The sequence below is a fragment of the Symsagittifera roscoffensis genome, chromosome 4 (genome assembly GCF_963678635.1).
Source record: "Symsagittifera roscoffensis chromosome 4, txSymRosc1.1, whole genome shotgun sequence".
Taxonomy (NCBI): Eukaryota; Metazoa; Xenacoelomorpha; order Acoela; family Convolutidae; genus Symsagittifera; species Symsagittifera roscoffensis.
The window spans coordinates 3699954-3712675 of record NC_087065.1 but is presented as its reverse complement, the minus strand read 5'-3'; the positions used below and the strand labels follow the sequence as shown (position 1 = coordinate 3712675).

At 35.8% G+C, this 12722-nt stretch overlaps 1 protein-coding gene across 1 annotated transcript; it reads right to left on the bottom strand.

The window, feature by feature from the left end:
* Positions 1 to 267: 267 nt before the first annotated feature.
* LOC134843932 (cathepsin S-like) lies at positions 268 to 2680 on the bottom strand. The gene is made up of 3 exons (XM_063860285.1): positions 2383 to 2680; positions 1263 to 1429; positions 268 to 579 (listed from the first exon to the last, which is right to left on the bottom strand). Exons 1-3 carry the CDS (start codon positions 2678 to 2680, stop codon positions 268 to 270), a joined length of 777 nt encoding a protein of 258 aa, XP_063716355.1.
* Between the last annotated feature and the right edge of the window lie 10042 nt (positions 2681 to 12722).

Genomic DNA, 12722 nt, shown 5'->3' with positions numbered 1-12722 from the left:
AAAAAACGAGTTAAATTTGAAAAAATCTGTAGTTTTTTATTAGTGTGGTCGGTACATTCTGTGCTACTTGCACAGTGACCGGCTATCCCTGTTTGAATTTTTGGTCGACGAAAGGATTAGTCACGGACTTGAACTTTGGCTCAAACAATTTCAGTAGAACATCTCAACCAGGATTGTCATTTTACGCTACGAAGAAAAACTGTGAATATTACTGAATTTTTGAATCTGCTCTGATTGATATGAATAATAAATATTTTTTAGTTATCATTAGACAGTTGGATAGAGAGCGTAACTAGCTATTCCACAGTTATTGTTCATGCCTCTAGCCATCATTGCGTACCCGTTCAAACCCCAACCCGTCCCCCAGCTATTCTTAATCAGCCAGTAGTCCTGACCCATACTATTCGTCCCGTAGCCTACCAGAAGCACCGCGTGGTTTAGTTCGCACGCGTGGCAACACTGGCTGTAGAAAACTCCGCCCGAGTAGCCCTGGAACTGGTCTATGACATTTATGCCTACTGAGATAGGTCCAACGTTGGCCACTGCTTCTTTCAATCTGCGCTCGTTTCCAAATGGCAACTAGAATATTATTTTTGACCTTATTCTCATTAACGATTTTGTTATGAGAATTGAATGTTAAAAAAATCAAAAAGGGCTCGATCTTAGATTTCTGGGATCATCATGTGTTGGTTTTCGAAAAGTTCGAAACCACTGGTAAAGATACTAGTAAAAAAAAGTGATCCACAAAATGTAGGCATCATTTGTGGATCACTTTTTTTACTAGTATCTTCTGTTTATTTGGCGCTTCTCAAGCTCCGAAGATTTTTTAAGTGACCAAATTGAAGGAAAATTTTGTAGTTGTTTTGAAAAAATGGATATCTTTAACTGATTACCTAGTAATGAAACGGGTACCTCGAAACAAAATGGGTACCTAGTAACGAAATGTCACCCCATTAAAGAAATAATTCAAGGGTTAAGCATTTTGTACCTAGTAACAAATCTTCCCCCTTTTGCAAAAGGGGTAAAAAAAATGAAGGTTTTAGGTCAAAAAAGTTTTTCGGACTTTTTGGTTGTCGAGGATTTTCAAATTCTGCAGCTGTAGGGAGATCTGGTTTGATAGTGCCTGTGCCTGTGTGGTTTGGGCAGAGGGGCGGGAGGGGGGGTTGAGAGTGGTGTGGTTTTACACGTCCACTAAATGGGGAAAAGTTTACCGGTAATGGGTATAACTTAATTGCGCTACTTCTAACTACTTCTTAACTCACCCTTACAAAGCCGGAGACCGTGGCCCTTCTTCTCATTCTGTCTCCCGCTCTGCATTCATACACCCTCCCCCCATCTGACCGGAAGTCCCCGGAGACATAGGGGTAGTCTGCTTGACTCACTGACCCGTTCCTGATTAGGAACTCCATAGCCTCCCCCATGTATCCCCCTGTGAGGTTAATTCAACGTTTCCAATCCCCCTTTCCTCTAGTCTTTCCGCGAAAAAAAAACAAGTCTTTCCGCGAGAATTTTGAGAATAATCAATGATTGTCGAAAAATTCAACCAGTACACTAAACTTGTTTGAACATCGGCGATTAGTTTTTCTTTTTTACTTACAGGCCGGTCAGTTTTGATTGAAGTGAAAAAATCGAAGATTTGTTTTTATTTCGATATTTTCACAAATTTGGGAAGGAACTCTATAATGGCTTAGGGTCTGTTTTACCCCTCAAAGAAAGCTCTTAGGAGGTAGAGTGAGGTATCAAACAAAAGCTCTTTCAGTCGGGATTCGAATTCTAAAAAAAAATCTGAAATAATTATAAATAATATTTCGAGAAAAAGTGGTATAAATGTTTTAGTTTTTCAAAAAAACTGAGTTTTGAAAATTTAGTTTTTTTCCTGCATTTTTAATTTCTTTAAAAAAAGCTCGCTTCGCGGAACTTTGCACAGCAACCGCGACTATCTTCGATTTATTTAACACTTGAGAGTGGAAATTGCGAAATGGCCCCCTCCCTTCACAGCCGCTGTTCTGTTCATTGTCACAATCCACCAGTTGCTGCTCACTTAGACGCACTTTTTCACCTGTTTCCAAATAAACAAACTTTCAAATAACATATATTTTTCCAATATGAGTATTTCTGATAAAATTTGAGGGATAAATTCTGGAAATTGTTTGAATAAATTTGCGGGTTCTTAAAAAAAAGCAAAAATATACAAAACAAGAACACTACTTTTAAAGTTTTTTTTCTTTATCGATAAATCAAAGAGTTTTAGAAAACCCGAGTCATTTTGGATTTCACTTTTGTGAACAAAACCTGGCTTTTTGTTTGAAGTGACGAAGGTGAAGGCTTATTTAACCATTTTTGGCACTGGTAATGAATGGAGATTACTAGTTATTTACAAACCAGTCGCATTAAACCATTGTCCTTCCACGCTCCCTACAGTTGAAAAAGCCCAACAGCTTCCACAAGATCCTTGATCTCCAACATCCCTCACGAATCCTCGTTTCCTCCAGTCCACGTGATTCGGAAGCCACTGGTTGTCGTCAGAGTTCCACGAACTGGTCCACTTCTCGGCTGGCAACTTCATTCGGCTGCCGAGTCGGCTGGCGGCGAACTCTTGGAAACTCATGTCAGCGAATTTATTCAACCCGAGTTCGAACGACTCAAGGCCGAGTTTGAACTTTTCGTTATGACTTGTCATCTAGAAAACAAAAGTTTTTTTTAAAGGAAATCACATAAGAGTTTAAAACTGTCTGTAACTCTGAGCCCCCCATTTATTAAAGAGAGATATTGTTTGTATTGGGGAGCGGTTGTGAAGAATTTGTTTTACTGCCTCTCAATCGAAAGATCAGATGTTCGAAACCCAACACGATCCGTGCTCGTCGCTTGAGGTTAAGGACAGGGGCGGATTTAGGGGAGGGGGGGGGGGGGGGTTGGACGCCTTTTTACCCTCATGGATTCGACACACTCACCAACCAAAGAGTCTCCCCTTGGTATTAATTTATGATATCCATTTTAGGCGACCAACCCTGAATTTTTTTCTAATGGTGCCTTGGGCGCCAATTTATTCCTATTTTGAAATCTAGCGCGCGCCAAAAAAAAACAAGATTTTTTGTCAAAATTTTTCAAAAAGTGCCCAAAAACGGATTTGTTGACCTGTTTTTTCAAAAACTAGCCTGCGGTGCCAAATTTTTTGTAGTCAAAATAGTATATGGAAAGCTTCGAAAATCCATTTGTCGACCTAAAGAATAAATTCGACAAAATTTTTGCCAACAATTTTCGAAAATCCGCGAGATATTAAGAAAACATAAAATACATTCCTCTCTAAACTTCTGAGCCCAAAATTTGAACCGATTATTTTCTTCCGATCGGGAAAAATATTTCCGTCCAGTCTGAAATTTCCATTCCAGCCACTTGTGACGTAATCTAGCTAAAAACTGGTCTTCAAATAATCCATCATCCAATTTCAAGTCTGATTCGAGAGGGTGAACAAAATAAAGAAAAAACAGGCAAAGCAAAGTTTTTCCAACAAGCATCATGAAAAATTTAGATAGAATTCAAGCAACTGTTGGTGGTTTTGCCAATTAAATTAATGGCTTAAAAATTAATCATCATGATACAAAAATGAAAACAAACTTATGAGAAAAGGTTGACGGTTAGTCAAATTCCCAGACAATTTCAGATGGTAACTGTTCTTGGATTTTAGTAGCATTTCACACGATTGAACCCAGAATAGCTTTTGTTTTTGTTATCAGCAATCAAGGCTGAGAATTCTTTGTGACCTTATCGTTATACTGCTGGATTATCTTCACTTACCGGCAAAAATAAACTTCAATCACCAGCTGGATTAACTTGACTCACCGGCAAAAATAAACTTCAATCACCAGCTGGATTAACTTGACTCACCGGCAAAAATAAATAAAAAAAAATCAACTTTTAGTTTTTTTTTTACAAAATGCTACTGTTTGCTTAGCTCCTTTTTTTTATCAGTTATTGTTTTTTGAATAGTGTAAGTTTACAAGAGCAGGCGGCCAATCAAATAATGTTTAGCTATTGTTGATGGCATACCCTTCGCCCGTTCATTTTGCACTCAAATTGACTATACATTCACTTTCTTACAAATTTTCCAAAGTTATATTAAATAGGCATTAAAATTAAGCGCCTGTGATTTCTTGAAACTGTCTTAAAAAGCTCATATGCTTTTGCAGAGATTCAATTACTATAAATGTCAAATCTCAAGTAATTTTTAACTCTGATTTGTGATTCCTGTCTATTGCGAAAGCCAAGTGATTTTTTGAACAATTTAAACAATTTTGACTACGATTTTTTGTGCAAATCTAAATATTAAAGTTTTTTGTTTTTCTTTGGCAGAGATGCTTTAAAGTGTTTAGAAAAACAGGCCAGATTATCGAATAGTAAAGTTTTTGACTCTACATTTTTATTTTCTATCGCTATACAAAAACAATTAATTTCACACTAATAATTTAGAGTCAACTATGAAACACTATCTGCTGCACTTATTCGATTTTTCCGAGTGAGACTTTTTATGTGAGAGTTTTTCCCCTCTACCAACGGGTACTATTATGTTAGAAAATTCTTTGTTTTGGTTCAGCGAAACATTTGCTAGTCAACCAATTTTCCAATGGGAAAAACTGTTCTATATAATTATGTGAGAGTATGGAAGTTTGTGATTTCACACGTACAGTCATTTCACTGTTTTTGTAACTGAGGTTCTGAGGACGGTTTTTTGTCTCTCAGAAACTTTAATAAACGGAGCAAAAAAGTGATTCCTATCTGAGATTATTTTTATTGTAAAAAAAGGGCTCAGGAAAATTTTTAATTTGGTCAATTTGTGATAACTAATGGGTATGAATATTCTAATTCTTGTTAGTTTGTAGAAATAAACGGAAGTTATTTCAACTGAAGTTGATGCTAACTGTTTTTTTTTTAGTTTTTTATATAAACTTTTGATAGTAAGTAGGTAGCTTTGTTTTATGAAGGCGTGATGCTAAGATTCAAAAAAAACTGAAGAAAATTGACCTTTCTTTAGTGTTTTTGATACTTGATTAGTCTTTCAAGCCAAAAACTACCTTTGAAATTTTGCGGTGCAATGAAAACAGGAAAGTGTCGCGAAAGTGTGGAAAGAGAACCACTTCACACTGTCAAATTTTTTGCTTATGAAAGATGGGCAGTTAAACGACTTTTTCTCGGCTTGAAAAGTTTTTTGACAAAAAGAGGCGCAGCTATTTCCCCACTTGATTTCAAACTCTGTACAAAAACAGCAAAATTACAGTGTTACCCTTGATTTTACGTTTAGTTCTCCCAAACCACCCCCCCCCCCCCCCACCCTCCTCATTTAAACATCAATTCTATGGTGTAACGAAGGGTTTTACAAATTTAAAGATGAAGAGCAAATGTGTTTGTCAAAACCTAGTTAGTTCGCATGCCAATTCTTGTAACAATGGGATAGAGTGAACAAAATTTCACTAGCGGGGGGGGGGGGGTGGAGGAAAAAGAACCTGACGTTTCTTTTTTCGCGTTTTGCAGCCCGATGCTAATTTTCATGTCAAAAAAATTAGAAACCCAGAAATTGGCTTGCGGTGGGGAAACAGAGAAGGGCCTAGAATGCAGAAGCTACAGCATCAAAATTTGGCTCTCTTTTTTCCCCTCCTGAAAGTTACACTATTGTTCCTATTATTCAATTGTTATGAAAATTGACAAACGTACTAATTAAGCGGCTCTTTTTCCTATCCCCCCACCTCACATTAGCATCGATTTCATTGTGTAACGAGGGGTTTTACAAGGCTGAGTATGAAAACCAAATATGTTTGCCATGGCCTAATTAGTAATCATAATAATAGTAACTTCATAATAATCCGACAATGTGAACAGAAAATTACTCTAAAATTTTTGCAGGTGGAGGAAAAAGAGCTTTTGATGTTCCTTTTTAACCTTATAAAACTACTCGTTACAACACAAAATCGATTTCCGTGCAAGGTGGGGAAAAAATTGAGAAAAAAGCCAAAAAATTTCTAAATTCACAGATTGTCGAAAACTAAACTGTTGATTCACCCTCATGCTTTTCAGTTCACAATAAAATTGCACGTGATGTTCTTTTGAGTCTTTTTTATTTCAAATTTTCTCCAATAATTATATAGTTTCAGCAAAATTAATTAGCTTTGAATACATATTTTTAGTTTATGTAATTTATTTATAAATTTTAGCTTCTTCTGCTTAAATTTATCGTATTATTTTCACGTATATTCCAAAATGGCTACAAATACAACTACCTCAACACAGGTAAATGTTTTCAATAAAGAAGGAAAATATCAGAAATGACTGAAAAATACGAGCAACCGAAGACTCTTTTCCACTTGCCCCTACTTTTCAAGCTCAGATAATGAAATTCTGCCAGTCTGTCATTTTTATTCGAGTTTAGAATAACCCTAGTGGTTTCCCACAATTTTTTTAATGAAAATTAAAGCTCTTTTCCATTTTCCCCATCTTTCAAACTTTCTTTTTAATAGTTGTTTTGCGAGCTATTATGGCTAAACGCGCCGCTCTGTTCCAATTCCCCCCTTTCAAATTCAATTTTGAAAAGCTTTTTTAACGTTGTCACAATGCAATGAAAGTTGGGGTGGTGAACAAACCGACAACTGTGAACAGATTTTTTCTTCATACTTTACAGCGTACCATCACGCAATTAGCCGTAATAACACGTAAAACAAACATAAAACTCGGTATTTTGAAAAGATGGAAAAGAGCCACACGCGCAATGTTACGATGTAAACTAAGAAAAACAATTCTGTTCACAATTATAACTTGCTCATCATGCCAATTTTCGTTTCATTATGACAAACGTTATAATGATTTTTTCAAAACTGAAATTCAAATGCGGGGGGCGGGGGAGGGGAGGGGATGTGGATTAGAGCCGAAAAGACTAAGCTGTTCAATTTCGTTTCATGAGGACTCTTTGTTTTTACCTCACGTGAATCTCCACAAAAAAAAACAGTCATTTTTTTCTTTCTTTGCTTTGTAACAATGTTGAAATAATTTTTCAATACTGAAATTTAAAGATGAGAACGAAAAAACTGGAAAAAAAAATCAAAAATATACATGCACATGATGATCGAGAGACAATTAAAATAAATTATTTTTAAGAAAAAAAACGAAAACTGAATTACCACTCCGTAGTTTTCCCGAAATGGTCAATTTATTATCCTCAAACCCTCAAAATTTTGAAACTAAGTTTTGGTTCAGTTCTGAAATCCAGCTTCACTATCAACTCGTTTTCCTCCCTCCGCCCACACCTCATATAAAGAACAGTTTTATGGTTGTGTAACTATGATTTTGGCTCTTTTCCAGTTCCCCCTTTTATGTTTGTTTTACGTTTATTACAGCTAAATGCGTGATGTTACGCTGTAAAGTATGAAAAATATTTCTGTTCACAGTTGTCGATTTGTTCACCACGTCAAACTTCATTGCATTATGACAACGTTAAAAAAGCTTTTAAAAATTGACTTTTAAAAATTGAAAGGGGGGAACTGGAAAAGAGCTATGATTTTTTCAAAGTTAATTATGCAGACCAAACATGCTTGTCATGGCGCAATGAGTCTATATGTCAATTTTTATAATAATCGAAGAATGTAAGCAAAACTTGTACTTGAAAAATTAGCACGAACTTTTTATTTTCAATTTTGAAAAACAACTTGCTCGTTGTCATCAGATAAGTAAATTTTGCATGGTGAACAAACTAACTCTTTTGAACACATTTGTCTTATATAGTTTACATTGTAAGATCAAAGACTCAGCCATAAAAAATGTAAAAGAACTAAAAATCTGAAAATTTGAAATAAGGGATGGGGTAATGGAAAAAAAGAGTCATTGATTTTCATGACCCATATAACCATAAAAAAAGAATTTTAGGGTTTCTTCTCCAAAAGTTCCTTTAAAATTTCTTATAAATGCTTACAATCCGTCTTTGTTTTCAATAAAATCAATTAATTTTTGCTCAAAAAATTGTTAAAAATCAGTTCCCGCTTTTGTTCACTACCCGCTTTTGTTCACTTTTGTTCACTTTTTTAAAAATCAATCCTTATCCATGAAAACCCAAAGCTGGGAGCGTTCTTTTCCATCTAATATTTAGCTTTTTCTCCTGTTTTTGAAGTTGACACAAAAATATTTGGGCAGAGACAACAGCATAAATATAGCCTTAGATAAATCTTTATAAAAAACTAAACTGTGAAAAAAAGCAAATTTCTAAAATGTTTTACTTCGTAGAATATTCAATTTTTCTAGTCTAGAGTTTTTTCTCAGCATTACTACGACAAACTGGGACACTTAAAAAGCAAACCGAACTTTTGAAAAGCAAACTGTAGACATTATCTATAGAAAACAGCGAGAAAACCGTTCCCAAAATGCGGCTTCCGCAGGTAATATTCAATATAAGTTAGTCAGATTTTTGCTAAGTCATGAGATGCATTGAGAAATTTAGTTCAGCAGCAAAAACGCATTCGTTTTCGATTCCATGAAGATTAAGCATTCGTTGGCGTTTTGTGAACGTTAGAAGTGCTTTTCGATTTCATAGACAACTGCCAATATTTTTCTTAAATATTTTTCGTGAAGTTTGTTGACCTGGTCATACAATAGTGCGCTTACTTACATAACTGTGCTTTACGTAATCTGATTCATGAATGATTCCCACACCTCTTTACTTTGGAGACGCTAAAGTGTTCTGTTTTAAGTGTTTATTATAGTTGGGTAAGCGTCTCTGAAGTCAGCGTCTCTTTTTCTGATAAAGAGTCTCTTTTCCTTAAAGCCAATCAAATTTAGAGTGAAGACTGAAGAAACAATATAGTGAATAAATGGCGAGGATTTCGACCACTCCTCGGGTGTTGAAGACCCTGGACGATGAAGCCTTCAGTGTGTCCAGTTTCGAGACTGAGAGGGAGGAGGCACTTGAGAGGCTCGAGCGACGACAACGCAGGTGTCTCAAACTAATTTTTAGCATCAGATGACATTATTTATTTGTAAAATGACATCAAATATGCGTGTAACAGTCAAAGTTTTGACGCCAAAATTTTGACTCTTCTGAGTCAACAGGTATGAAATTTTTTCACAGCGATAGAAGCCAAAACGGCAAAGGAACCAAAAATTTTCTGATTGAAAACCTTGCCGAACTCTTGATGAGCGTTGACTTATTGTTAACCTTCATAGCTCTTCAATTTTTCAATGTGTTTTTTAATAAGAACGGTCTCCTTTTGCCAATAGAGAAACTTCTTGTTTCTCTCGAATCAGTCCATCCAAATGTTTTTTTACTAAACCTAGATTTTTGAACAAAAGTATTTAGCTAAAACAAGATTTTTTTTATGAGAAAAAAAAACCTTTTCATTGTAATGCAGGGTTGGCAATCGTGCTGTGGATAACTTTGAGAAGTTTCTGGAGAATGCACGGGCTGGAGGGGCTGTGCAGGACAGGTGTGTATTCATGGGCGTGGCTGTGAATGACGGAAGAGTGCCTCAGAGTCGCTCGTGGGGAGACGCCCCCAAATACGACATTGTCACCGGGTGAGAGATGCAGGCTTGAAAAAACTTAGACGTATCTATAATTTTAATTTGTACCGTTTAATCATTGTGAATTCTTTCACTGCACAAAGTTTTCTTGACAGTTTTTGATTTGTACAAACTTCTGCCAAAAAAGTCAAAATTTATCAAAAAATTATGGTGATTCATGTTGACTTCTGAAACGATTTTTCAAATTTCCCTTTTTTTGATTGATATTAAAACAAATTCTACGACAAATAAAAATAGTAAGAATATCGGCTCCTGTGACCACAGTATAATATACAAAAATTATTTGAGACTCTCACATTTTTTTTCACTTTTTAAGGACAATTTTTCATTTTTTGAGCGTCTGGAGGAGCAATGAGAAGCTAAGAATTAGTTTTCATCAATATAATAATGGCTTTATCAGTGTAAACTCTTTTCGCTGAAAATTCAATTTTTTTTCGGTCAGGAAGCGCTACCCGATAGAGGAGACAGGGCGAGTGTTGAGTGAATTGGGGAGGAAGGAGGGGTGGAGACTGAACAAATCTTTTCAGCACAGACAGATCCAGGCAATCAAGTATGACACACGCAGAGTGTAAGTTACACACACAGTTATTTAGTAGTTTATGTATTTATGTGCGAAGTATGACCCAGAACTAAATAGCGTAAGTTTCACGAAAACATGACAGGAAATCACGACCCAGAAAAAAGCAAACCATATAAAAGATTTCAAATTTCAAACCCGCTCTGTGTACCTCAAGTGCAACACGTTTCGTCAAGCATGAGTTAGAAAATTATCAGCTCTTATCAGAAAATTTACAATTTATTGAATCCTAAGCGAGTTTTTGAATACATTTTCATGTAATTGCAGTAGGGTGCTTCGAACCTGGTGAAAAATCTCCCCTTACTCAAATTCGGGAGACTCATTTCACTGACTTGGTTAAAATAGGGGGGCGAGGAGTTTTCAGGTTTTCCCATTATAGTCCACCAACCGTATGACAAAAATTAAAAATCGCCGCCTCCCCACACCGTGGTTTTACTAATACGAGATACATTTTGCTATGGAGGCGGCTATAATGGAAAAGACTCATACTTTGTTCACATAAAGGGGGGTTTGTATTTTGGTCGGGGCTTCTATTTAGGTCAGCTGACCAGATAATGACCAGAAGATCCACCATAACTTACACTGAAGATGTGCGGCTGCAGACCTTGTCGAGACTGAATATCATCAGGAAAGATCCTCCCGCCGTCACCCGCAAACAACAGAAGAAATTACTCGGTATATGGACTGCTTTTTTTCGAGAAAAGAAAGAGATACATGATGGATTTTACATTCTCAAGAAAAAGACGAAAAGTTTAATCTGAACATTAATAGTTGTCATGCAGAGGTGGAAGTCAATTGAAAAAAAAAAGCAATTGTGTTAGATACGCTCCAATATCCACCAAAACTAAAAATCCAGAAAAAATTTTGGTCTCTTTTCAACTAGTTTTGCTCCTCAAAAAGTAGTCAAATGATTAAAATTCGGATTAAAATAACTGAAGTCGCTTAAACATTCTGAATTGTTTTTTGTCATCTTTCTTCCGGAAATAAAAAATAATTTTAGGCTATTAATCAAGTTTTTGAATGTGTCAGTCAATCATTCGTTCAAATCTTCAATCTATTTTTCAGAGCAAGCAGGTGTGTTTGTGAACAACCAGCATGAACTGCAGACAGACATGGACGTGTACCCGAGTAGAGTGCCTGCCACTGCCTCCGCCCTCTCCAAACTGGTGGGGGAGGACTGTCTGGCCAGTATCAATGCCATGCGACAACCCACAATTCCAAATCTCATGGTCTCTCTTTTATTTAATTTTTTAAATGGTTAACTTTTTCTGGAAGATTGTTTCTGTTTTTTTGGCTTTTCTTTTTTGTTAAAAAATTTTCAGCTTTTTTGTACAATGCTTTCACAAAAAACTGAACTAGTGAGGTGGTTTGCATTTTAGGGTTAGTGAGAAATATATCAAAACAAAACCCAAAAAAAGCAGGTTTTGCTGTATCTGGTGTATACAGACCATTGGAAAAAAAACCGAAAAAATTGTTTCAAATACGTTATAATTAGTTTTTTGTACTAGTTTTTTTCGTTTCTTCTGCGGTTGAAAATCTTAAACACTTTTCGGCTCCAATAATTTCAGCCCATCAATTTCTTTCACACTTTTTTTTGCGATGCAATTTTTTTCATTTAAATCAAAAAAGTGGGGAAAAATAATCAACTTGTCAATTGTGAAGTGCTAATGTTTCATATTGTGCTGATAATCATAATTTTTTCAGCCAAAACCGAAGCGTAGTTACGTGAACTATTACGTAACAGATGCAGTTCAGCAGAAGCCGATGCACAACAAACAATTTCGAGCCTATGAGCTGCCTCGTATGAGGTCGGAACCCCTCTATGTTCCGAACACAACTGGGACATCAGCAGTGGATGAAAGAGCGAAGGCGATGGACACTGCCCTCCTCGCCGACGACTCAGCCAGTGCTCGTAAGAACAAAAACGTCCAAAAAACCTGCGTCAAGAAATATAGCTTAAGCGACTAGAATGTTTTTTTGGGCTTTTACACCCAAACTGTTGCTTCATAATCAACGGTTTGAGAGTTTCTCGAGCAATTTTTTTTGATATAGAAGAACTAACTCTAACGTATAAAGCAATTATAAATAGTTTCTGGGTTTCACTAGCAAACAAGTTATAGTAAACTGCTCCTTGTCAATAATGATAAATGGAACCCAAAATGTTCTAAGCTTTTGAAACTTTTGCTTGTTTTAAAAGAGTATTATCACAAAAAATGTCAACCTCGACTTGATTTTTTTTTATTTTTTTTAAATTTAGGCTCATGAAATTTCAAACTGCCGCTTTTTTGGTTTTTAGCGATCAATAGCATCATTTTTTTGGCAATTTTTTTCCGTTTGCCGCACAAAAATTTTTGATTATAAGATTTTTTTGGTTTTTTTTTCTAGTCCCCTACTTCTTTGATTTTTTTCTGAAACTCAGTTTTAAAATTTAAAAACATCTATAGGAGAAGACACTTGATGTTCTAACTGCAATAAAAGGTATACACGTAGCAAGTGAACATATTTTAACAACATTTTGTACATCAAGTTGGGTCGCGAACAGACTTTGAACAATTTCATTCGTAATTTTACGAAGGAGATGGGGAACTGGAAAA

Coding starts and splice junctions, on each gene's coding strand:
- LOC134843932 (XM_063860285.1), bottom strand. CDS start 2,680: ATGACAAGTCATAACGAAAAGTTCAAACTCGGCCTTGAGTCGTTCGAA. Junction 1,430..2,382: donor ACAATGGTTTAATGCGACTG/GTTTGTAAATAA, acceptor TTAACCTCACAG/GGGGATACATGGGGGAGGCT. Junction 580..1,262: donor CGGTCTCCGGCTTTGTAAGG/GTGAGTTAAGAA, acceptor ATAATATTCTAG/TTGCCATTTGGAAACGAGCG.